The sequence below is a fragment of the Rhinatrema bivittatum genome, chromosome 2 (assembly GCF_901001135.1).
Source record: "Rhinatrema bivittatum chromosome 2, aRhiBiv1.1, whole genome shotgun sequence".
In the NCBI taxonomy this organism is placed as follows: Eukaryota; Metazoa; Chordata; class Amphibia; order Gymnophiona; family Rhinatrematidae; genus Rhinatrema; species Rhinatrema bivittatum.
In genome coordinates, this window is record NC_042616.1 from 420515162 (window position 1) to 420542484 (window position 27323).

General features: G+C 44.9%; 1 protein-coding gene across 1 annotated transcript; it reads left to right on the forward strand.

Moving 5' to 3' along the window:
• The first annotated feature begins 479 nt into the window (after nt 1-479).
• On the forward strand, nt 480-22116 carry DNAL4 (dynein axonemal light chain 4). Its single transcript, XM_029590194.1, has 4 exons — nt 480-700; nt 16885-17045; nt 18062-18145; nt 19087-22116. The coding sequence occupies exons 2-4, from the start codon at nt 16977-16979 to the stop codon at nt 19249-19251; spliced, it is 318 nt and encodes a 105-aa protein (XP_029446054.1). The 5' UTR covers nt 480-700; nt 16885-16976; the 3' UTR covers nt 19252-22116.
• Nucleotides 22117-27323: the final 5207 nt, after the last annotated feature.

A 27323-nucleotide genomic window follows, 5' to 3' on the forward strand; every position in this document is an offset into this window, starting at 1 on the left:
ACGCATGTTCATCCAAGACTGACCAGAAATCTCACAGCGTGGACCTTATCTGAATTTGGAACTACAGTTATTAAGCAATACTTTTACACGTCAGGACCTACTTCCCATACTTCAATAAAACAGCACGATTGCCACTGTAGCCTATTTATTGCAGGGCTGTCAAGCGACCCCACCCCCCTTCAAAGCGACAGACAAATGGCCGGTTCCGGTTTTTTAACTTACAACCCAGTGCATCGTGTTATTTACACTCCCTGTTTCTACCGATTGAAACCAGGGGCATTCTCTGCACTTGACTCCCCAGAAATAAAGGTCAAACAAAAAAAAAAGTTGAAGGTGATGCTCTTCAGTCCTAAATAGTTCCATTCACACCTCTCAATATATTTACGCAGGCATTTGTCTAGACAACTTTCAAGTTTTCTTCTCGCCAGTTGCCTAGGAGACACTCCTAGAAGGACCTCTACTAGACCCTCCTGTCTCCCCCCTCCCCACTGCACACACGCGCAGCTGTCAATTACTTGCGGAGAACGCGGCCAGGCTATTCAAGGCGGAAGTGGGCGAGCCGCGGGAAGGCGGGACTTCCGATGTGTTGGTTGCTAAGCGAGGGCTGGCTTCTCCCTGGCAACCGTGGCTAGGCCGGACGCTGCGGGCCTCAGGGCTCCATCGCCGGGACATTGCCCGCGGGACAGCGGCGGGCCAAAAGGTAACGGGAAGCGTGGGGGAGGCGGACAGATCCCGTGACGAAAGGGATCGCTCGCAGTCCCGGGAGCCAGCGTGGAAAACCTTGAAAGTCACTCGCAGGCAGCTTTTGGCTTGGTGGTAACCTGAGGTCAACGTAGCCACCGGCTGGTACTGTTGTGCCCGATGGCCATGCTGCGGATAGAAGGTTTCATGTCACCGGCTCCAGTTTGAGGGAAGGGGTCAGGGAGGGAGGATTTCGGCCTTTGGCATCGCTAGATTGGATCTGACCAGCAGACACCTCCCCCCCCCCCAACCTACCTAAGGTAGCCACCTGGCTGTCCTGGTTTTACCCATTGCATGCTTGCTGGGAGTTATTCTGATTTCCCTATTGTATTTTCTAAGAAAAGCAAGACTATCAGTAAAATAAAGACTGGATCAACCTGCCCTGAAAATCAAACCCTACAGCCCCCCCCCCCCCACACACCCACCCACCAACCACTGCCACATGCATGCTGGGAGTACCTGCCTGTGACATCTTCAGGTGGGCTGACCCGTTGACTCGCTGGCCGTGTTGCCATTGCGGAGACCTGGGTTCAATTCCTGACCTAGGCTTCTATGCCTTGGGCCAGCTGGAGATGCTGTGGAGTTCTTGCACAAGGGTGATACAGTGGCCAGACTCTGAGCGCACACACAACCTGTTTCAGAGCTGCAATCTGTGGCCCCTAGCCCCAGAACTATTATTGTAATGGCTGAGCTAGTTGTGTAGGTTATAAAACGGGGAAAAATCCCAGGTAGCTGTGAGTGAAGACTCAGGGTGCCATAGTCTAGTTCCATTTGAGCTGGAAGCCCAAAGGAACAAAGTGTGATGATGCTTGTATGAACCCCATCAAAAGTTAATGAGGACTAGTGCCTCTGGTCCAGGCAAGCAGCTGCACTAAAATCATGTAATTTACTCCTGCCATGAGTGGGACTCTAGAGAAACTGCTGACTCTGTGTTTTGAAAACTTGCTATTTTCTTTTTTCACTGCTGCTGCACACTGAGCTGACAATTTCAACTTATTGTCCACAATTTATTTTATTTATTCATAAGCATTTGATATTTTACCTTTCCCTAAAGGTAGGCCCAAAGCGGATTACATAAAGTAACAAGGCATTGAGTACATAAGTATTAGATACATACTGATATGATCTAGATATGTGAAGTAGATTGCAAGTACATAGATAAGAAGTAAGACAAATTAGACATGGATAACCAAGTGGGTGCAAAAGGTATAAATTGAAATATTAAGAATCGGTTAGATAATGGTAGCCTGGAAATGGACAAACCTTATGGAATTCTCAGTCAGGAATACTTCTGGTGGGCAGTTGTTGGAGGATAAATCTCTGCTGCAAATATTACACAGAGATCCTTTTCTAGGTGCTGACTCTTAATACATAAGATATGCCATACTGGGTCAGACTAAGGGTCCATCAAGCCCAGTGGCCAATCCAAATCGCAAGTACCTAAACATTAGATAAATCACAAGCTACTATTGCTTATTAATTACCGACATAGCAATTTATGGATTTATCCGCTAGGAACTTATCCAAACCTTTTTAAAACCCAGTTACACTAACTGCTGTAACTACATTCTCTGGCAATGAATTCTAGAGCTTAAATATGCGCTGAGTGAAAAAGAATTTTTCTTCTATTTGTGTACCTATTGTTAGGATTACTTTTCTATATGTGCATTACTTTGCACATGTTGATGATGGTTAGAATTTGGTTTTAAAATCCAGTTTACATCTGAACAGTATCCCAGCATAGTTTATAGTCATGGGGCTTTCAGAACACATGCAGCCACCTCAGAAGTGGATATCCATGCATGCTGCATAGCATCATCTAAAGATGAGATTGAGCAAGGTCATTTAGAAGAAGTAATAGGGAGAGCTGCCATGACAAGGATACCCGAAATCTAAAGCACAATGGTTTTTTCCTCCCATATGCATGACTTCCTATTCAGGGTTGCTATTACTAGCAACTGTAACATGGAATAGACTTAGTTTTTGGGGTACTTGCCAGGTTCTTATGGCCTGGATTGGCCACTGTTGGAAACAGGATGCTGGGCTTGATGGACCCTTGGTCTGACCCAGTATGGCATGTTCTTATGTTCTTAGGGTCAGAGTTGAGTGCTGTTCTGAGTTTAATAAAGATCCATGTTAACCACTAGTGACATCACTTCCTTCTAAGAGAAACAGCACAATGCTGTATGTAGACCATCAAAGTGAAGCTGGATTTGTGCTAGAATATGCTGGAACCTGCTTGGTGAGATTACAGTGCAGCCTTATGATTGAGATCCAATTATTTTCATAAAAAGTACAGAAATCCAAATCCATGTATCATGCATAAAAAAAAAAAGGAAGATATACTTGTTAACTTCTCCATCTGTGTTAACTCTATCCACCTTCTTTGTTTTCTCCTGTCTCTTCTTTCTGGTACCTTACTATTGCTTTGTTCTGTGAATATTGCATAAAGGTATTTGTTTAGTATTTCTGCTTTCTCTTGATTTCTTGCCACATGTTACTTTCCTTCCCTTCTGTCTCATAACTCCATCCCTGCGCTTTCTTTTATCACTATCCTATCTTTAAAAAAAGAGAAACAAAGTCTTGTCATTTTGCTTTGCAGCTTTAGCTGTTTTCTCCAATTTGCATCTTTATTCTTCTGCTTCCCTTTCCTGTTTCTTTCTGTCTGTCCAGATATGCAAGGTTTGAAAAATCTGCTTGCCTGGAGCAAGAGTTTTCTCTGGTCCAGTTAGCACCATTTTTGGCCCCAGTCGGAGGCTGCTGCACATCTTCAAACCCTATAGGAACCCAGGAAAAGGAGGAGGCTGTAGTTATGGCTATGGCAGACAGAGGGAGGGCTGTGGGGTAAGGGTGGAAATAGAGCAGGAGTGGGCAGAATAGGGGGGTAATGAAAGAGGGAGAGAGAAGCTGATGGAAGTGTGTTGAGAAGGAGAGAGTGAGAGGTAAGGATCAGAAGAGAACGAAAGGACTGCACCTGGGTGAGGAGGAAGAAGATGAAAGCAAGGGCTGTAAAAATTGAAAATATATGGATCTTATTTTGCTATGCAGTTGATATTCATTCTGATATTTTAGGTACTAACTTTAGGATGGGGCATATTTATTTGTGTTTAAATTTTTAGTTTCTTGTGGGTTATGCACCTCTACCAGCAGATAGAGACGGAGCAAAGCTGACATCACAGTGTGTATATATACTCCTGCAGTGACATCAGCCTGCCAGTATTCTCCGTCTCCAGTAGATGGTAGACATGCATCTCCCTACTGGGGACTGCTTTAAATTTTAGAAGGAGAAAAAGAAGGAAATGTAATTTGCCCCACTCTCCTGCAGTGATACCAAATAGTCCCTCTCCCAGTTGAGAATTCCTGAGATGACTTCCGTGGTCCCTCAGATGAGTGCCTTGGTCCAGTAGCTGGATTTTCAGCCGGCATGGACTTAACGCGGTGGTGATGGTATATGCCCTTTCACCCCACAGCTGGAAACCGACTCTGTACTCAGCCAGGATGGACTGAACTCAGGTAAAGCTTAAAAAAAAAAAACTGAGAAGGAGGGATTTTTGTAGGGCTTTCCCACCCCTGAGAGAGTTTAAGGGACGTGGGCAGCCTGGTGGGTTGAGTGGTCCTTTTGGGCTAGGCCCAGCTCTTAGGCTTTTCTCTGTTCGCCACGTGGTAGGCTGCGGCGGCCGTTTTTGTGCCTTTTTCCTGCGAGTCAGGTTGCCCTCTCCAGGACCATCGATTCATGCAAGTGCATCCGGCTGTGCATTCAGATTGTGCACCCAGTTTTTGGACGATTAGTTGGACGCCTGCTTGGGCATCTAGTTGGTAACGGTATCTGACTTAAGCGCACGCTTGCCTGTATGCACAATCTGGGCTAGAGCGCTCAGTTTTTGGGCACTCATCGCTCACAGGATTGTGCGTTTAAACTTTGGGATGCCTAAGTTTGGGACGCCTAAGTTTTGGATGCATTTTCTTACAGCGCAAATTTAACTGGGTGCACACTTTTCAGTCGCCTGTTAAGCGTACTGATAGACTGATGGCAGCTATATCTAAGAAACCTAAGCACCTTTCCCTCTGTACTGCCTGTCATATTCAGGTATCTCAGCCTGGTGTTCCCGCTAACTTGTGCCAGGGCTGCTTAGAGGCTCAGGGTGAATTGTCTTCATCTGATTTTTCTAAGTCCAGTTCTTCCCAGCCTGATGAGGGCCTGGGTAAAGTTGTGTCAGAAGGGGCGCCTGACCTTGGAACTTCCTTAACTGGTTTGTCAGCAGGGGAAGGTAACTCAGGGGGAACAGGCAGATGGATCCTTCTGCCTTTTCTTGGGTGGAATGTTTTCAAGGATTGCAATCCAGGCATAGTCCTCGACCCCCAACCAATTTTGCCAGATCAGAGTCGCAGGACGTGACCTCCCGCATGCCGGACGCCGAAGTACTCCTACATTGGCAGCCGTTCTTCCTGAAAGGGATCCGAATGGCACGGATGATGAAGCCGATCCTTACTCTCTGGTGGATGGAGAAATTCCTCCAGGACTGGAACCGTATAGGACTATGTTGCAGTTCTTTCATAGAGATGAGTTACTGGCTCTGATTTCCCAGACATTAAAGATGCCGGGAGTACTTGGGGCTAATTCCATGTCTGAGCCAAAGAAGAATCCCATTTTGGTTTCTTTGTGTAGAGCCTGTTTTTTCCCTGTTGTGGAGGCCATTCAAGAATTGATTGATCTTGAGTGGGGTGATCTGGAGGATAATTTCAAAGGGGGTCGATTCTTGGAAAGCCTGTACCCCCAGGATCCAGTGGCAAGAGAGCGGTTGCATTTTCAGAAAGTGGATGCACTTGTGTGTGCCGTCTCTAAGTGGACGACTATCCTTGCCAGAGGATATGCACGATAGGATTGAGGCCATCCTTAAGCAAGCATTTGAAGCAGTGGTGATGACCTTGCAGATAGCTTCTTCTTGTTCTCTGGTGGCTTGCTCCTGTTTACTTCTCTCTCAGAAGGTTGATGAATCTGGAGTGAATTACAGGGCAGTTATGAAGCCAGCAGCCGCCTTGTTGACAGATGCGGGCTGCAATGTGGTCCGCACCTCAGCCAGAGCGGTGGCTTCGGTAATAACAGCCAGGCATCAGTTATGGCTGAGAAATTGGTCAGCTGATGCGACCTCCAAGGCTAACTTTATGAAGTTGTTCTTTGAAGGCTCACTCTTGTTTGGGAGCGAATTGGAGAAAATGGCCAGTAAGTGGGGCGAGTCTCTGGCTCCTTGATTGCCGGAGGATAAGAAGCAGACTCCGTGCTTCTTTAGCATGAGAGATCATGCTGGGGGATCCAAGTGTTTTCAACCCTACAGAGGAATGACCTTTTAGAGGACTCAGCCTTTCGGTAGGTCTCAGTCCTTTCATCCCAGACAGCCCAGGTGGGGTACAGGCTCAGGTAGTGAACTTTCCTGAGCCTCCCAAAGAAGGTGTGCCAACCCACCCCCAGGAACAGGAGCTAGGGGGTTGCTTCTCTCTCTTTTATCAGAGGTGGGTCGAAATCGTATCAGAACAGTGGGGCTTGGAGGTGATACGAGATGGATATACGCTGGAGTTTTGCAGTGTTCCTCGGAACGTATTCATGGTGTCTCTTTGCCACTCCCCCGCAGAAGAGGCAGGTAGTGGAGTATACATTGTCAAGACTCCTTAGGCTGAGGGCTGTGGTTCCAGTGCCCACGTCTCAAGAAAATACGGGTCGATATTACATTTATTTTGTTGTGCCCAAGAAGGAGGGCTCCTTTCATCACATCCTTGATCTCAAAGAGGTCAACCCTCATTTGCGAGTGACTCCTTTTCGCATGAAAATTTTGCACTCACTGATAATGGCCATGCAGTTTGAGGAATTTCCTGACCTCCTTGGATCTGTCCGAGGCATACCTGCATATTCCCATCCGTTTGGAGCACTAAAGTTTTTCTGCAGTTCATGGTCAGTTTCGAGCACTACTTTTTGGTTCTGTATCCAGACCATTTTCCAAGGTTATAGTGGTTTTGGCAACAGAGTTGAGAGAGGATGGAATCCTTGTATACCCGTACTTGGACAACTGGCTGATTTTGGCCCAGACCCTGGAAGAGGGCTGTCTGGTGACCCACAAGGTGATCCCCTTGTTGCAAGAGCTCGGTTGGGTGGTGAACCTGGCCAAGAGTAGTCTTCAGCCATCTCAGTCGCTAGATTATCTCTGTGTTCAGTTCAACACGAAACAGGGCAGCATTTTCCTGCCAGAGGGTCGTGTTCAGGAGTTGATGGTGCAGGTGCGTCTATTGATGAACACAATACGCCTGACAGTGTGGTCCTATCTACAGGGACTCAGATTAATGGCGGCGACCCTGGAAGTGGTGACATCGGCAAGGGCTCATATGCATTCTCTTCCTGCTCCCTACTTACTCATTGGAGCCCTCAGTATCAGGACTATTTTATTCGGCTCCACTTGCCGAAGAAGGTCTGCTCAACCACAGTGATGGTTACAAGCGGATCATCCTAGAAAGGGGTTTCCCAAAAATCTCCGGACTGGCTAGTGCTCACGACAGAGGCAAGCCTTTGGGGTAGGGGAGCTCACTGCTAGGAAGTGACAGGGCAAGGGCACAGGAGTGCAGAAGAGTCTTTCTGGAACAGTAATTGGCTAGAAGCCCTGGCAATCCGGTTGGCATGCGACAGTTCAGCGACAGTTTGCAGGGTCGAGCGGTCCTGATAATGTTGGACAATGCAACGCCAGTGGCCTACATCAGTTGGCAGGGAGGAACCAAGAGCCAGCAAGTGTCGCAGGAAATGGACCAACTTATGGAATGAGCGGAAGTGCATCTTCAGGAGATCTCAGCCTTGAACATTTATAGGAAAAGACAATGTAAGAGCATACTTTCTCAGCAGGCAGAGTCTGGACCCAGTCGAGGTGTTTCAGCTGATAGTGGATCGCTGGGGTCTTCCGTTTCTAGACCTGTTGGTGACTTCTCGCAATGTGAAGGTTCATCGATTCTTCAGTTGCAGGAGAGATCCAAAGTTATTGGGTATCTATGCTCTCATGCGGGAATGGTCGGAGGACAAGCTGCTGCATGCCTTTCCCCTGTGGCCCATGTTGGGCAGAATGATTCAGAAGGTCGAGAGGCACAGAGGGATGGTGCTTTTGATGCTACCAGATTGGCCCAGGAGACCATGGTATGCGGATCTTTGAAGGCTCCTGGTAAACTTCATGGAGGCCATATTAGGTGCTACAACCCAAGAAAGAGATCTAGGTGTCATAGTGGATAACACATTGAAATCGTCGGTTCAGTGTGCTGCGGCAGTCAAAAAAGCAAACAGAATGTTGGGAATTATTAGAAAGGGAATGGTGAATAAAACGGAAAATGTCATAATGCCTCTGTATCGCTCCATGGTGAGACTGCACCTTGAATACTGTGTACAGTTCTGGTCGCCGCATCTCAAAAAAGATATAATTGCGATGGAGAAGGTACAGAGAAGGGCTACCAAAATGATAAGGGGAATGGAACAGCTTCCCTACGAGGAAAGACTAAAGAGGTTAGGACTTTTCAGCTTGGAGAAGAGACGACTGAGGGGGGATATGATAGAGGTGTTTAAAATCATGAGAGGTCTAGAACGGGTAGATGTGAATCGGTTATTTACTCTTTCGGATAGTAGAAAGACTAGGGGGCACTCCATGAAGTTAGCATGGGGCACATTTAAAACTAATCGGAGAAAGTTCTTTTTTACTCAAAGCACAATTAAACTCTGGAATTTGTTGCCAGAGGATGTGGTTAGTGCAGTTAGTATAGCTGTGTTTAAAAAAGGATTGGATAAGTTCTTGGAGGAGAAGTCCATTACCTACTATTAAGTTCACTTAGAGAATAGCCACTGCCATTAGCAATGGTTACATGGAATAGACTTAGTTTTTGGGTACTTGCCAGGTTCTTATGACCTGGATTGGCCACTGTTGGAAACAGGATGCTGGGCTTGATGGACCCTTGGTCTGACCCAGTATGGCATTTTCTTATGTTCTTAGACTTCCCCCTTCGGTTTCCGACACACAAGAATCTGTTGTGGCAGGGTCCTGTTCTTCACGAACATCTGACTCAGTTTTGTCTTATGGTATGGCCCTTCAGAGGGCTCGCGTGTTGAAGCATGGATATTCTACTGCAGTAATTGCCACCTTGCTACGAGCGAGAAAGTTCTCTACTTCCTTAGCTTATATGTGGGTTTGGCGAGTGTTTGAGGCTTTGGAGGTATTTGGAGGTTTCTAAACCTTTCCTGGAAGACAGATCACCTGTTTGTCCTCCACGGTGGAGGTAAACAGGGCGAGCCGGCTTCGCAGGCTACAATAGCTTGCTGGATTAAGGAGGTAGTCACGGCCACGTATGTAGATGCTGAGCAGCCGTTGCCTAGTCAGGTTAGGGCTCATTCCACTAGGGCTCAGGCAGTGTCATGGGTGGAAGTTAGATTGTTGTCTCCCATTGACACTTGCCAAGCTGCAACGTGACCCTCCGTACACACGTTTTCCAGGAATTATCATCTGGATTTGCAGGCCCGTGAGGATGCAGTTTTTGCAAATGTAGTTTTGACAAGACCGTGGGCAGTCTCCCACACTATTTGGGAGTAGCTTGGATACATCCCACTGGTTCTGAATTCATCTGTTGGATGCTAAGAAATGAGAAATTACTACTTATCTGATAATTTTCTTTTCTTTAGATCAGACAGATGAATTCAGCTTCCTGCACTTGGCTGCCAAATGATTGTGCTATAGTACTCCTGCGTGGCTATGTGTTCCTGGGGTTACTGGTATGTGTTAGTCCAGTCCCTAGACTAGTGTTGATACATTCTTTGTCTGAGCTCAGTGTTTCCTGTTGGCTGAGTACTGAAACGGTTATTTGTTGTTCAAGATTTTGCTAGTCTGTCCACAGTTGGCTTTTGAAGAGAATACTGGCAGGCTGATGTCACTGCAGGGGTATATTTACTGTGATGTCAGCTTTGCTCTGTCTCCATCTGCTGGTAGAGGTGCATAATCCACTGGTTCTGAATTCATCTGTCTGATCTAAAGAAAAGGAAATTATCAGGTAAGTAGTAATTTCTCATTTAAATATTTTTTAGCTTGAATTGATTTTGCTTTGACTTATTTTAGTTTTGTGATTTTAGAATTTATTTTAGAGTGAAGATTTATAATCTGTAGATTTTACCATATTGTTGAATTTACTGCTTGTTTTTTGTTTTTATTTATGAGATGTCATTTTGCTGGCTTATATTGAGATGTTATATTATGTATTTTTTTTTATTGTAAATCTCCTTGACTATATATTATAAGGCACTATACCAAATAAAATAACTGAACTGCATGGAGGTGGGTGGGGGTTGTGCACTTATTATATTCTCCTGACACATAACCCTCTCCAAAAATAATATTTATTGAGAGATGAGGTTAGCAGCAGCAGGAGTAGATGGCAAGTATATTTTAACATTTCGTCCCTGATGAGTAAGTGCTGGAGAAATTTATCAAACCCTGCAGATATACTTTGCTATCATTCTCCCTCTGTAATCCCTTTTGCTTCGTGAATGCTAATCTTTTTGGCCACTTACCATGTCTCTTTTTTTCTTCTATTGCTCTTGTTTATCCTCCCAGTGTAAATGTTTTTTCTTCTTACAGTGACTCCTGGGTTTGCCCACTTTTTTTCCTCTACCCTGATCCTTCTGCTCCCTTTAAGAACTGTCCACAACTTAACAAAGTTTGATTCTCTTCAGGTCATGACTCCCTTCTTCAGGTGGCTCATAATATGAAGACACCCTACACTCGCATCTCACTCTCACACCCATTCTCTCATACACAGAAATAACGCTATACAAACGTGTTTGGGGGTCAAAAGCCACAGCTTTAATACAATCAAATACCCGACCCAAACAACATAATCGTTATATATATAATCTGCAGTAAACCCTCCAACATATCGGCCCTGATAGTCCACTGCTACAGCCCAGCAAACTAACACTATCCCCAGGTCACTTGACCAGAAGCTCACCTGCATGACTGAACCCAAATCCTATAGCACAATATAACCCTAAAAATCTCCAAATCTTGCAAAGTTTACATTTCATGCTCGGGTACCCTGCCTGCTGGGACAAAATAGCATGTCGACTAAAAGAAACAACAAAATACAGCCAGCCATAGTATATCAAGATAAACCGGAGCAAACGATACAGTGAGGGGCGGGAGAAGTTCTCCAGACCCGAGAGGAGAGCGCAGGGGACGTCCTGGTATAAATATGAACCTGGGGTCCTCGAGTGCCGAAGCCAACCTGGACCAATTTTAGTCCGTTATCCTGGAGACCCACAAGGAGCCACAGGGAGGAAGAGATTTTTTTTTTTTTTAAATTTCAAATTCGGATTGCTAAATGGCCAATTAAAGAAAAGAAACAGGGGGTGGGGATAATCGTGCTCCCAGCTCACCAGGGGCCATATTATATTTGGCAGCCCAGAATGAGCCTAAGCTGCCTTCCATTTTCGCCACAGTTATGTTATGCCGTGCCACCTGGAGCTGGCTGGACACCGTCTGGTCTTCCATTTGGACATCTGTAATACTTTTCATGTTGTAAAAAGGGGTGGCTCAAGGCAATCTGCTGCCTGAGGTGAGGAAAAAGAAAATGCCCCCTCCCCCAAGGTGCAAGTCAAATTACAGAGGGAGGGGGGGTTATCCCCCTTGGAGCCTAGTTCTTTTTGTGATTTGAAATGCTGGGGGAAGGGGGAGATGAGGGTCACGATTCCCAAAAGAGTGGCAGATAAAGTACTAGTGATATTCCAGGAAAAATCCTGCAAGAAAGCAAGATACTTGGAACCCATGTGGTACTAGGCCTATTGTAAAGCGTGTTGGATGTGAGTTTGGCCTTCAGAAAGCCCTGAGTAAACTGAATTACAATACCAAAACAGCACTAACTGCCAGTGCTCAAACAGTATAAAGCATGAAAAGAAACACTGCAAATATTACACCGGGCCCTACAACACCAATACATCTCCTATTGGGAAAACAAAACAAGATAGAACATAAAAAGTTGCCATACTGGGTTAGATCGAGGGTCCATCAAGCCCAGGATCCTGTTTCCAACAGTGGCCAGTCCAGGTCACAAGTACCTGGCAAGTACCCAAATATTAAATAGATCCTTTGCTACTAATGCTGGTAATAAGCAGTAGTTATTCCCTAAATCAGCTTGGCTAATAGCAGTTTATGTACTTCTCCTCAGGAACTTGTCCAAACCTTTTTTTAACCCAGCTAAGCTAACTGTCTTAACCACTTCCTCTGACAACGAATTCCAGAGCTTAATCGTGCGTTGAGTGAGAGAGAATTTTCTCTGATTTGTTTTAAATGTGCTACTAGTCCTTGAATTATCTGAAAGAATAAATAACCGGTTCACATTTACCCATTCTAGTCTTTTTGTGAATTTGTCGACCTCCATCATATCCCCCCTCAACCGTTTCTTCTTCAAGCTAAACAGCCCTAACCTCTTTAGTCTTTCCTCATAGGGGAGCTGTTCCATCCTCTTTGCCCTTCTCTATACCCTCTCCAGAGCAAATATATCTTTTCGGAGATGCGGCAACCAGAAATGAACACAGTACTCAAGGAGCAGTCTCACCATGGAAGCACTACAGAGGCATTAAGACATTCTCTGTTTTATTCACCATTCCCTTTCTAATAATTCCTAACGTTCTGTTTGCTTTTTGACTGCCGCAGCACACTGTACCGATGATTTCAAAGTGTTATCCACTATGATGCCTAGATCTTTTTCCTGGGTGGTAGGTCCTAATATGGAACCTAACATTGTGTAACTACAGCAAGGCTTATTTTTCCCTATATGCAACACCTTGCACTTGTCCACATTAAATTTCATCTGCCATTTTGATGCCCAATCTTCTAGTGTCGCAAAGTCCGCCTGTAATTTATCACTGTCTGCCTATGATTTAACTACTCTGAATAATTTTGTCATACCTGCAAATTTGATCACCTTTACTCATCATTCCCCCTTTCCAGATCATTTATAAATCTATAGTTCCCAACACAGAAACTACATGCTAGCAGAATATGTCACCTCAGTCACACATGCAGGACACAGACAGAACCTCATCAAATACAGAATAAGAAGGTCAGAAAGTATAAATTGAAAATGTATACAAAACTGAACTGGAAACCGCAACAAGCCAGACAAGCAGTTCAACAATGAAGAAACAGAAACATCACCATTCCTTATAAAACATCAAACAATAAAAACACAAAATATAAATAATACTAAAACTAAACTAATAAACAGGCCAATAAAGTACAGTGCGTTCCGGCAGAGCACACTGTTAACCTGAGATTGGACGCGCGTTTTCAACACGCTAGCGTTACCCCTTTTTCAGTAAGGGGTCGAAAACGCGCATCCAACCCCCCCGAACCTAATAGCGCCTGCAATATGCAAATGCATGTTGATGGCCCTATTAGTTATTCCCGCGCGATTCAGAAAAGAAAATGTGCAGCCAAGCCACACATTTTACTTTCAGAAATTAGCGCCTACCCCGCTAATTTCTCCGGGCACCAGGAAAGTGCACAGAAAAGCAGTAAAAACTGCCTTTCTGTGCACCCTCCGACTTAATATCATGGCGATATTAAGTCAGAGGTCCCAAAAGTTACAAAAAGTTAAAAAAAAAAAATTTGAAGTCGGCCCGCGGCTTGAAAACCGGACGCTCAATTTTGCCGGCATCCAGTTTCCGAACTCGTGGCTGTCAGCGGGTTCGAGAACTGACGCCGGCAAAATTGATCGTCTGCTGTCAAACCCACTGACAGCCACCGCTCCTGTCAAAAAAGAGGCGCTAGGAATGCGCTGGTGTCCCTAGCGCCTCATTTTACCACCGTACCTAATTTGAATACTGAATCGCGCACACAGGAGAGTTGCCTGTGCGCATGCCGGGAGAGTAGGCGTTCGCCCGCTCTCCCGCGGACTTTACTGTATTGGCCCGTTAGAGAATATTTCAAAACAGCTGTTGAACAGCATCCAATAATCAAAAATTCAAAAAATTTTAACAATTTCCCTCATACCTATAAAATATTTTAAAACAGCAGACACATGAAATACCATCTATTAATTAAAAATAATACAGGATTTTTTTTTTAATTCTCCTGCTCTCCATACCTAGGAAATTTTGATTCCAGTCACCCTGAGATTGCTGTGAATTAGTCAGAGGTAGTGACGTGCACAAACTTTCTCCTCCATATACAGACACTCTATAACATACATGTTAATTCTTATACGCACTCTCTCATATGCTCACTCAAAACTGTCCCTGACACTCACACATGCTGACTCACTGACTTGCTCACATACATACACTCACTCATACACATGCTTTCATGCTCATACATACACTCACACACACACATGCTTTCACGCTCATACATTCGCTCATACATACACTCACACACACATACTCACACATGCTTTTCACGCTCATACATACTCACACACATGTTTTCACGTTCATACATACACTCACTCACACATGCTTTCACGCTCATACATACACTCACACACACACACATACTCACACACATACTGACACACATGCTTTTCATGCTCATACATACACTCACTCACACACATACTGACAAACATGCTTTCACGCTCATACATACACTCACACATGCTTTCACGCTCATACATACACTCACTCACACACACTCTCACACATGCTTTCACGCTCATACATACACTCACACACACACACTCACACACATGCTTTCACGCTCATACTTACACTCACACACACACACACACTCTCACACATGCTTTCACGCTCATACATACACTCACACACACACACACACTCACACACATGCTTTCACGCTCATACATACACTCACACACACACACACACACTCACACACATGCTTTCACGCTCATACATACACTCACTCACACACACACACTCACACACATGCTTTCACGCTCATACATACACTCACTCACACACACACACTCACACACATGCTTTCACGCTCATACATACACTCACTCACACACATGGCCCCAAGAATAAGGTCTGGATTTCTGGGTGGGTTGCCTGTTGCTGCTTGGTTTCTCCCCTTGGTGTGGAAAGGGGCGGGTTGGAAGGGCCCTGATGCTAGGTTTGTTTGGTTTTGAGAGGCCTGCTCGCTGCCTCCCGTGGGCTGCCAGCAGAAGCCTGTGAGAGGAGGAGCTGTGAATATGGCGACGGTGGGAGAAAGAGATGCCTGAGCAGAGCAGTGGAAACAGGCGCATCGAGTCAGCACTGCTGTTACTGCTACCCCTGCTGCTGTGCCGGTAAAAATATCAATAAATAAGATAAACAGAAGACAGAGTTAGTGGGGAGGCTCCCACTCTGCGATTCAAGATGCTGCAGGGCCTGACATTGGTCAAAGCAGCCGCATGGGCACAGGGTCACAGCGACCACCACAAACCATGTGAGCCTCCCGACCAGCCTTCTGGGGCAAGCCCGAAGCCCCAGTAGGCCAATCTGTCCCTGTTCTGCCTCTTTCTTTCTTTCTTTCTTTCTTTCTTTCTTTCTTTCTTGGACCCTGCAGGCTTGTCGGTAGAGTTGCGCATTGATGGTCCTGAAGGCAGGGTAAGGCAGCTGTGGATTGAGAGTTTTGAGGGGCAGTTTTTGCCCCTCAAAACGTTGCCGCCGGAGGCCTCCACTTCACCCACTGATAGTATTCACAATCGCCCCACCAGTGGTTTTGTTTTTTTTTTTACTGGTTGTCTGAGGAGCAACCTGTAGGGGAGATGCTACAGTTTATTATCTGATATAAAAAAAAATAGAGATAACATATGACCCAAGTTCATTTGTTTAATGGAGAAAACTCTTACACCTTTTGACGCAAGCGATTAGTTTTATTGTAGCGGAATAAGCGTATGGTGGTTTATACAGTAGATATTGTTTTAAGTTTCTGGTTTAATAGAGCAAAGCATTCTTTGTTACAAAAATAATACAAATTCCTGCGTTCCACTCGGAGTTAGCTTGCACTTATTAAATGCAATGCCAATTAAACTACCCCCATCTGAAATAGTAATTAAGCTGGTTTATCTCACCCGTCACCAGAACAGGGTCCTTCCTCGGCCCGAAGGGCAGGCAGCCAGCCGGACATCCAGCAGCAAACAGGTTAACGCCACAGTCTCAGGGCAGCACCCACAGGGTGAAGGAGGCTTGGCTTGCCAGGGCTTAGGCAGGCATGAGATCGTCAGATACTCCACAAGTTAATGGAGCAGGGCTGGGCCAAGCTTTGAGCTTCATAAAAAGTCTTGGGTGCCAAATTCATGTGAATGGCATGAATGGGATAGGAAAAAAACTTCTGAAATCTGTAAAGGTCCATCATTTTATTTTTTTTTCTGATCAGGACTTCATTGCAAATACATAAGTTCCAAATGTTGTTCCTTGATGGATGTCACCACAATCCATTGACACAGGATTGGTGGGCTTCCGAAAGGATATTATCTTAGCTGGGGACATCAGGAGACATTTGTCAGACAGTATTTGCTTCATGACTTGGATACAAAGTTTCCTCACAGCTCAGTAGTTCGAGTTCAGCAGTACCAGCAAATTTATAAAGTGGAGAGAGATGGTGATATGAAGAACAGCAGCAGCTTCTTCTGTGTAGTTCCTACAGGTACTAGACCTGCATGGCCATTGCGTGGCTGGAACTCCATTTTCGTGTGGAATTCTGCAGGTTCTGGGTCAGACTGTTGCTCAGGCCTAAGGTTTGGTTCAGTTGTACGCTCCTTTTATGGTGACCGTCTCATCCCTGCAAAGCTCTAAAAAGAGTCCAGGATGTCCCTGCTCCTGGTTGTAGCTACATCTGAGAAGCCCTAATCTTAATCTGACAGATTTAAGTCTCCCACCAGCAGCACCTCCATCCTGGTTGCTATCTTATTGGTGGCTGCTGCTGCTGCTAAATACGTGCAGATTGTGATCCAGTGGTAGACTCTGAATCATACCAGATTATCCCTTCTTCCATCTCAGTTGCTTTTATTTGAAGCCAGGAATGTTGTGCCCAGATGTTTTGGGGTGGAAGAATGATTGGGAGAAACAGAAGGAACACTCTGGTGGCATTAAAAACCATATTTAAATGGTGTCTTTTAATTATTGTCTCCCAGGGCAAAACTTTCCAACTTGACTGGAACCTCTGGAACTTCCAAAGCACTGATTGGGAGTAGAGCAAGCTTCACATTTGCTGTGCTGAAGGAAAATGGCAGAAACAGACCAGAAGAAAGAGGAGGCTGATTACAAGAGAGTTCACAGCTTCCCTTTGATTCGGGTAAGAGACTGCTACAAGGATTTTTAGATGTAATTATTCACCGTTGCTTAATCTGAGCTCAAGGCAAGTTACAATTCAGGTACTCTAGTTACAAGGATGTGTATGCGCTGGGTGGAGGAGTAAGGGGAGTGAGAAGGAGCTGAAAGGCATGGGGGCATAATGTACAGGATTCATTTTCTGGAATAACAGGCAAGGGCTAGCTCTGTTCATCTGTGAGTCGCTCTTACAGTTGCATTTATTTTTGGTCCAGCACACTAATCAAACAGAAGTCTGAGAATAACTTGGTGGCCCAACATCGCTGCATGGAATGACCACTGATGGGGACAGTGATTGCTAAGGCAGTGGCACAAGAGAGGGTTGCGGTATTTATTACGATAGCTTGGTGAGAGCTGGATATAGTAGATGGCCAGTGAGAGGGATACTGGGTATAATTTCCCAGTTGCCATGACTCCTGTCTACAAGGCTCTTAGCTTTAAAGATTGCTGTCTCTTGGCTCCAGACATTCCATGTATGCTTCTCACTCAGAGCTGGCACGATCTATCAGTCAGCACAGGTAGATGTCTGGGGCAAAATCAGCCCTATGAGCCTCCAACAGTGTTACACTTTGTCCTTCTTCCCTCCTCTGTGTGTCTGTGCCTCACTTTGCACACTTCATGCACCCACCACCATCCTGTTCCCTCTTTTCGTTTCCAAAGCAATGCAGTACACACTGTTTCCATTTTAAATCGGAAATCCATGCAAGGAGGCAGGGCTGCCATGGGGACAGGCAGGGAGTGATGCAGCATGCCAAGATAGCTTTAAACCCTGGGGCCACCCTGTTGCTGTGGAAAAGAGAGGGGGCATGGGGAGATGGCAGAAGCTTAGAGGGAGAGGGCTGAGGCAGGCACGGTAACATTCTTTGCACCATCCTTCTCGCTGCAACAGCTTAACTTCTCACAACACCTTGCCTGCCCCCCAGATCTGCATAACCAGTTTCTGCTACTGAAACGCCTCTTGTGTGTTGTTTCTCTGACCAGCAAACGGATATGCCAGAGGAGATGCGGGTGGAGACCATGGAGCTCTGTGTCACAGCATGTGAGAAATTTTCTTCCAATAATGAAGTAAGAGCTCTTTGCAGTATTTTTCTACAGAGCTGGCATCCAAGCTTTGAGGCCGATGCAATAAATGTGCATAGAAAGCGGGCGCTGAACAGTCAGCGCCCGCTTTCTTAGGGTGCCATGCAATATTTAAATTAGGGGGTTGCGTTAGCAAGAAGAACCCGATCGGTTTTCCTAACTCGGCCGTCCGCCGGTTAGGAAAACCGACGTCGGGGGTTCAGGAAATGGATGCTTGCCAGTTGAGCGTCTGTTTCCTGCACCCAACTGTCAAGTGTTTTCTTTTTTTTAACTTTTTTCTTTAAGGTTTTCCTCCTATTTAATATTGCTACGATATTAAGGAGGAAGTACAGAAAAGCAGGCTTTTCTGTACTTGTTTTAAATGTGCTCAGCTATTAATGCCTGCTCCAGGCATTAATAGCTGATCGCTAAATGTGCGTCGAAAATGCACATTTGTTTTTGTTTTGTTTTTTTGCATCGGAGTGAATGCCTAATAGCCTCATTCACATGCATTTGCGCCTATTTAACCCACATCCGACTGCAGGTTATACGGTGTGCTCAGCTGAGCACACTGTATTGCATCGGCCCCTTTGTGTCTGTGCCTTACTCAATTAGCACAACTTGATTGGAAGAGGTCTGACTTTTGATGAAGGGACTCTGCCAACAGTTACCATAAAGTTTTTAAAGCAAGGTCATAGCAAGACCTTTTGGCACCCAGGGCAGAATGTCCAGTAGGCTTATAATTTGAATTAAGTTTACAAGATACTACAACTTTAGCTAATAAGCTTTGCCCTCATTTGGCACCCCCTCAGAGAAGCGCTTAGGGTGGGTGCCACTCTTGCCTGTGCTATCTGTTGTCTACAGAATGTCTCCCAAGTTGTAGCCGCCTTTCTCCTTGACCCTGTTGTCTCAGCCCTTCAGTTACTCTTTGTCCTTCTCACCTGCAGAGCGCGGCAAAGATGATTAAGGAGGCGATGGATAAGAAGTTTGGTTCCTCCTGGCACGTGGTGATTGGAGAGGGTTTTGGCTTTGAGATCACACACGAGGTCAAGAATCTGCTCTATCTTTATTTTGGTGGCAGCCTGGCCGTGTGCGTTTGGAAGTGTTCCTGAGGCCTCCACCCTTCTCCTCTGGTCGGCATTATACAGAACCTTCCCCGCTGTGTTCCTGGACAGTGTCTGTGCCCCCGATAATGCTTGTACAGTCACACTGTGGATGGTGTTTTTATCATGGACAGCACCTGGCTTTTTTTCAGTACTGATACACTGGTTGTACAGGGAAGAAAGGGCTGATAAATTACATTTAAGAAAACACCAAGGGCTGTATTTTAGATTTGATGGTGAGAACCCTATCCCTGTTTAAACTTTTTCAGACTATTGGATTTTTGTATGAAAGAATTAATTTTTTTGAACACTGTCGATTTAAGCATTGAATCTAACTTCTGATTTGGTCTTTTTGTGTGTGCAGGGCCAGTAAAAGATATTAAAGCTATTTAGTAAAACTGTAATGTTCCAGGTCTGATTGAGGAAGGGCTTTCAATAATACAATATTTTAGTGCATTTACTGTGCATCAGAGAAGGTTCCCATCACTTTTTTTTGAGGTATTCTTTCAGCTCCCAACCTTCCATATTGTTCTGGAACTTTTCTACGTTCTGACCCTTGCCCCTAGTGCTTCCTGCCCTCTGCGTTCCTGTTTCAAGGGCGTGGATAACATCACTTCCTACAAACTCAATTACAGTTGATGATAGATGGCCATGAAAGTTTATTTGTGCAAGCATGTTTTCACAAAGTAACTTTTGTATTGTTTTAAATGTTTTCAGTCCTGTAGCTCTATGATCTGAGAATTATAAATGATACTAAAGGTCTAATTCAGCAAGGTTTTTGCTCATCGATTACAGAATAGGAGGAAAAGCTCTAGTGAATCAGCCTCTAAGTGTGTAACATGCTTGTACTTACAAGAGTCATTTCTTTCCTGCTTTTTAAAGAAGTGGACAGTCCCGCTCTCTTGCCTGATGGGGTTAGGGGCAGTACAGAACTGATGCACTCTGGCCTGGATCAGGGACTGTAAAACATCTACAAATCCACCTGTCCTATCAGGCAAGCAACTAGAAATGGTAATCTGGCCCAAATTAACCTGCGGCCACACCCCTCAGCCTGATACACAGTACTGCACTGAGGAACGTGCAGAACATACTTTGCGTTAGAATTTAATCAATAAGCAGCACAAGCTAGGGGACCTTCTGCCTGGCTTTTCTTTCTTGCTGTTCACCTTGATCTCTCTCTTTGTAACGCACTTTGGATTTCCTCAGCTATTTTACTGTGCCAGTAGGCAGGTATGACTAATAATACCATCTCCCTTAACAGTACAGTTAATTAATCCAGGGCCATATGATCTGTTTGCATGGGGAGAGGTTACATTCTGGGGTGGTAGTGAAGGAGGACAGGAGAAAAGATGGCCACATCTTTCAGGAGGGACCCTTTCTGAAAGCAAAAGGGATCTGAGAGGTTCAAACTTTCAGTCAACAGGGGTGCTAGAGTTTGTCTGAGACAGATGTTAGAGGAAATAGGTGGCAAGAAAGACAAAGGAGAGAACATTTTAAAATCAGAAGAATAAATGTGCTCGCTCTTTTTGTCTTTGGACTCTTTCTGTCTGTTCTTCCTGTTGTAAGGACCCCTGTGTGACCAAACTTTTAAGCCTAAGGGGGGTCTTTGATGCCATTAATCCATTGCAGCAGTGCTCAAAGCAACACATGCCAAAGAACATTTCAGCAAAATGGAAAGGCAGAACAGTAGCTGATAAAGAAGAAAGCACGTAGGGTGAAAGCAGGGGCAGTAGCAACTGGTGTTAAGGTGCGAGGGTGAGAGAGCACCACCAAACTCCAGGTTCTTTTAAATGGCAGGACCACCTTTATGCAGAGCAGCCTGCAGGCCCTCTTGATCTCTCTCTCTCTCTCTCTCTCTTCCTCCCTTTTGTGGAGTGATAACTTATGAATGCTCCCTGAATTGCTCTGTGCAGAGCTGGTGTGAAGGGTGTAGGAGGTTCGGAGGACAAGAGGTCCTTTGCCCAATAACAGTCTCCCTGTAACAAGGCCTTAAAAGGTGACTCGTTCAGTAGCTCTGTGTACACTGGGTGAGGGGAGGTTCCTATGGAGGACAGAGCTCTTTTGTCTAATAGCAGCTTTTCTGTAACTAGACCTCAAACCTTTCTTGTGAAGATGGAGCCAAGCCAAAGTTCAGGAGGGAAGGAGCTCCAGCCAGTGGAACAGGGACTGCTGAGATACCTCAGCCTTTTCCTAGGTGGGAGTTGCTGAGCCCAAGCTGCTCCTGGCTAGGGACCCGGAACAGAGGAGTCTGTGCTGCTCCTGAACCAGAACAGTCCAACTAGCTCAAAGCTGCCCCTGCAAGGAAAATGAGAAGGGGAGGAGACACCAATCCTGCCTTGCTGCTTATTATCGGGCCTGCCAACCGCCACGAAGTAGGAGCAATAATAGGAAATAAAGCCAGAGCAGATCAGAAACCAGGATCTTTCAAAAGGGAAGAAACCTGTTTCCTATAACCATTAACACCATTGAAGCCTGCAGTCACCAGAGACAAAAATGTAACAAAGGGAAAATATCTGATGCCAGTATATCCACCACCACTAGCACTTCCAAAGCAGGAAGAAAGCCAAAGGGTGTTGCAAAAGGAAAAATCATCTCCTCCCCATTATGCTCTTCCTATAGCCTGACAAGTCCACTAATTCAGTCAAGATATTTCTTAGGGTGCTAAAAAGTTGAACCTTTTGTGTAAAATGAAGCAAAAAATGTATTTTTAAAACTGGTGCTTTCTGTGATTTTTGCTTTTCAATGGGATATTTTGTAAAAATATATATATGTACTGTATATAACTGGTATTCCTGCATTTTAGTCTTCCTGATAAAGAGCGAGAAACAGCTTTTAATAAAACAAAAAAATAAAGTATCAGGTTTTTATATGTAGGCGATGTCTCGGTTGTGTGTGTTCTTTTTAAGCCCCATTTGCGTGCAAAGAGACTAGACCTTTGGATAAAAAAATGGCAAGTGCTGCTTGCATGTCCAGATGTTCCTTCTGCCTAATGGTGAGAAGTGATGCTGTCTGGATATGGAGTAGCAGGGTTTGGGCCAGACTGGGACAGGCTGTAAGCCAGGGATCAGTGAAAATCCTGGCCTACCCATGGTAAAGTTGTTAAACAGCCTGGAGCACAGAGTGAAAATCATGAAATGTCATAGTGGTATTCTTGGTGATCAAACTGCCCTTTTTTTTTTTTTTTGCATAGAAATACCGTAAAATAAAAGTGCTCTTCAAAATAATTCTTAAAAGTGTTTCAAAGAACAGTGCCATAAAATATTGTGCTTTATTGTATGCAGTTCTGGGGGAATGGAAGGGCCTTGGGCTTCCTTAAAAGAAACGGCCATTGAGGGAATGTTTAAATCCAGCTGCCCCTCTGGATGGACAGATTGGGTCTTTTTCTGTTATCATTTATTGTGATACGTCACTGCCCACCCCCAATCCACACACATATTTTGTTTTAATTGGTTCAAATTCCCTCTTGCTCAGAATATTATGTTATATATATATATATATATATATATATATATATAATATGTTATAAATGTTTCATTGTATTAGATAAAGGAAACTTATTTCCTGCATCTCTTTGGTTCTATGTAAACCGGTATGATTTGTATCTGATACAAGAATGTCGGTATATAAAAATTAGAAATAAATAAATAAATAAATAATGTCACAATTTACATTCTCCCCAGGAATCCTGCAGTTAGGGGGAGCTTGCGTTGGTTTGGTTATAGTAATTTAAATACTCATCAACTCAAGCGCTAGAGCACCAAAACGAGAAGACTTTTGACAGGCAGGGCCAGCTGCTCTTTGGTGTCCTCTGCTTTGTTACAAATCAGGATGATCTCTAGTGTTTTAGGGGGGAGGGGGGGGCAGTTACGTTCTCCTTTTGTAAGAGCACCTGTGCTCAGCTTTGGGACTCCCACTTCAGGAAGGATATGGGGAAACGCCAAAGGAGAGTAACACAACTGGTTGGAGGTCTGTTTGCACATTGTGTGCACCTGTACGTCAAAACCTTGCGGGAGTGAGATGGACTGGCAGGAAGAGCAATAAAACAAATTGCGCCGATGCTTCCAGCACATTGTGTAGTGCTAGTGAGTAATCCAGCAAAAAGGGAGGGAGCCACCTTCCGGGCAAGAGAAGCAGCAGAAGGGATAGGGCCGTTTATGGAATACATGAATCATTTATGCCAGCTTGGTCGAGGGAGAGCAGAAAAGAGGCTGCGGCTGCTGCCGCCTCTTAATGAAGTACAGTGCAGTCAGTGACCTTTACACGAGGGAGTAAGTGGAAAAAGTGGTGCCTTTTTTTTTTTTTTTTTAGCTAAGGTGGGGGAAGGCTCCTAAAGGAACAGATTGGTAAATCTGTTGACAAAAGTAGATGATGACATGGAATGGAAGGTGGAGCTAGAGGATGGAGGAGGAAGAGAGAAGATGGAAGGGGAGAGGGAGGCAAGATGGCTGCCAGATAAATCTAGATCATAAAGGACAGGCTAAGCTAGTCCTGGTTTTTATTCAGTGAAATCAGATTTAAGCTTCATATGTACAATAACTGAAGAAGTCTGGTTCAGCCTGTTGTAAGAGGCAGAGGTAAGAAAACAAGCAACAAATGCAATGGGTATTTGTACCAGTACAAGATGCTTGCCAATAATATATATGAAGTAGAGCAAACCTGCTTAGTTTCATAACTTTGGCACTGTTTAGTACTAATTTGTACTGATGACAGATTTCTCCTCTGTTACATCAGCTTGTCGGATGTAGGGAAAATCCCTTTAAGTATATCTGGCCCTTTTGAGCGTGAACTCATGCTGCGGATCTCATGCTCTCCAGCAATCCTGGCACCTATGTAATGACTATAAACAGCCATTTCAATATTAATGCTGAGATGCCTTCTGCACATGATGTTAATGCTTTGAACAAAGCTTATATTACTTAACGTCCTGTTTGTTCAGTGCTGCTCTTATGCCACACTGAAAGCTTTTCTAATCAGCAGGTTATGCCCTGCTGAAAGTTCTCTGGTGCAGCAGCTATACCTGCATTAAATCTATCCATATAAGCTGTTACGGCACACTGCATGTTCTCAATAGATTGCACATTATCTAGTTTATTTTCCAGAGCACTGAAACCATCCTTGCGAGGTTATAATCCTCCAGCAAGAGAGCTGTTCCTTGCTTGGGTGCATACAATTTTGGACTCCATTTGTTCGGATGCAGGCTTGTAGCCTTGCTTTGAAGGCATCCCCCAGGGGTTTGTCATACGATGGAGGGATCCTTTGGAATGATTTCTGACTGGCAGGTGCTTCAAGTGTGAGTGTCTCATTTGCAAGATGATAGTACTATCCTATTGGTATGTTCCCTTCAATTGCAAATTCTTCCAGAAGGCTCCTGGTACACGATTCATTTATTTGTATTTATTTACACTGAGCTCCTGCCTTTTCACTGGTAGCTCTGGATGAGGTACATTCAGATGACGTAGGTATTTCCCTGTCCCAGGAGGGCTTACAAAGGGGGTCATTTACTATAATGCTATATGTTACCGTGAGAGGGACAAAATATCACTGGGGGATATTCCCACCATACTGGGCCCCGCCCTTGGTAAAATACTGCAGCCATTTCCCTTGATGTTTTTCACTCAGGGCTGCCGTTGTGTTACAGGGGCCATGCAGCCCAAAACTTACCCCCACTTCCCCTGCCACCAGTCGAGGCGGCGCAGCCTTTAAAAAAAAAAAAAGTTTAAAAAACTAGAAATGAATGTCACACAGTGATGCCCCTTCCCAAACTTCTCCCCTTTGTTTAACTATGACTCCCTAACCTAAATCCCCAGTATCAGCCGCCCCCCCCCCCCCCCTTCATATAAAAGGAATCCCTGCTAGTCTAGGAACTGCCCCCAGACCCTTCCATATCTTATAAAGCTATCCTGGTGGTCCAGTGGCTGCCCAGAGTGCCTCCTATGCCCTAGGCCAGTCGATGCCATTTTCCAAAATGGCACCAATTGCTCTTTGCCCATAGGGGCACTCTGGGCTACCACTGGACCACCAGGATAGCTTTATAAGATATGGAAGAATCCAAGGGGGGGGGGGGGGGTCCTCTAGACCACAACGATTCCTTTTATGTGAAAGAGAGCATGGACTACCATGGATTCTGTTTAATGTTGGGGGGATGGGGGCTGATACTGGAGGTGGTTTGAATGGAGGGGGACCAAATTTAAATAAAGGAGAAGGGTTTGGGAAGGGGGCGGGGCATCACTGCTCGACATGCCTTTCTATTCTTTTTTACATTTTTAAGGCTGTGCCGCCTCGACAGGTGGTGGTCTAATTATACCCCTTGGGGGGGGGAGATTTTTGCACTTTGGGAAAGGGGCCAACGTAGAGAGAGGTTAGCTACAACTCCTGATCTTGCTAAAATAATGTGGCTTGCTTTTTTTGAGCCAAGCTGCGTTATTTTATTAGCATAGCACCTACGCATTAGACGCTTGGCATGTTTTTGGAAATTTTATGCATGCAAAGCAGCTAATTTCAATAGGGGTGGATTTTTGATCAGAATATCACACATATGTGATAGTTGTGCAATGAAAAGCTTTTTCATGCAATAAATGCTGTTTTTTGTGTGTTAATCACCTTTTGTGACTTAGTAAATGTACCTCTAAGCTTGTATCTGAGGAAACAAGATAAAATGACCTGCCTAAGGTTACAAGGAGCATCAGCAGGATTTGAACCTTGGCTTCCCCAGTTTTCAACCTGCTGCACTGACATTAGGCTACTTGGGGGGGGGGGGGGGGGGGTTACAGCCATAAACTAACTCATTAAGTTTTGCTCACTGTTCCCCAGCAAGCCACCTCCATAGGGGCTAATCAGATGCTATCCCCAATTGATGCCATCCAACCTGCATGAATATACACCTTGTGAGCCTAACCTTATGCAAACGCAAGGAGCTCAATGATAGATTGAGATCAGTGCATTGGGCCACCTTCCTCATGACTCAGATCCTGCAGACCATGGTGGCCAGTTTGCCGGCCTGTCCAGTCACAGCCCTTCTGCCATCCTCTTGAAGCCAGAGCCCAGGCACGTATAGTCACCACCCAGGCCCTCAATCCTATATCCTTCCAATAGCATACCCCATAATGGGCCAGTACCTGAAACCTTGGAAAAGATACAAGAAAACAAACTCTGTAGCAAACCGAAGATGACATAGGTTCTATGTACAACAGCCCAGAGGCTTGCAGTTATTGAAATTGTATGTGCTTCGTCATCTGGAATTCCAGCTATGGGGAGGCTGCCAGGATGCACCAGGAATAGCCAGAACAGCAACTTAATAATTGACATGTCCATCAGGGACAGGGGGAGCATATATACATGTAAGGAAGCAGGAAATGAACACAGTTATATTACATGACCATGTATATGTGCCAACAGTGTTGATAAGCAGACCAGGTAAGGATGAAATCCATTGCATAAAAAGTACCTAATTATGACTGATATTTCATGTGACATCCTAATAATCATTAGGACACCTACCAGTCACTTCTCCAGTCAGGGCTCCACATCAGTGGTGTTATGACATTCGTGACCTGAAACTTGACCAAGCACCAAAGTTGCTCCCACCCGTCTCTTGAATGATGTCAGTTTCTCTTAACTGCTTGGTCCCCCTCCAGTCCTCGCTGCTGCCTGGATGTTCCAGGTCACCTTGTCTTCAATCCTGTGAATGTTGTCAAGCCAGTGCTTTCTCAATCTCCTCAAATTCCTGGTTTAGAACTCCTCAAATTCCTGGTTTAGAACTTCTGCTTACATAAACCACACTGGCTTTTCAAGGTTGCAAGCTTGGTTTTATTCAAAGCAGCAACTGGTAACAGTAATAACCTGATTTACATAGAGCAGGTCCCAGTAAAAAGTACAGGCTCCTCCGAAGCTTCTATAATAAGTCCATATACTATAACCCAGCTCACCCAGAGCAAATCTGTTTGCTCAGGGCATAATATTTCAGATTCAATTACACTATCTAAAACTATTTTACTCTCTCCTGAAAGGCCTAGCAAAGATGCAAGTACTCAAGTAATCGTGTCTGTCTGGCAGATTACACACTCCTTGTCTTGACTGGGTTG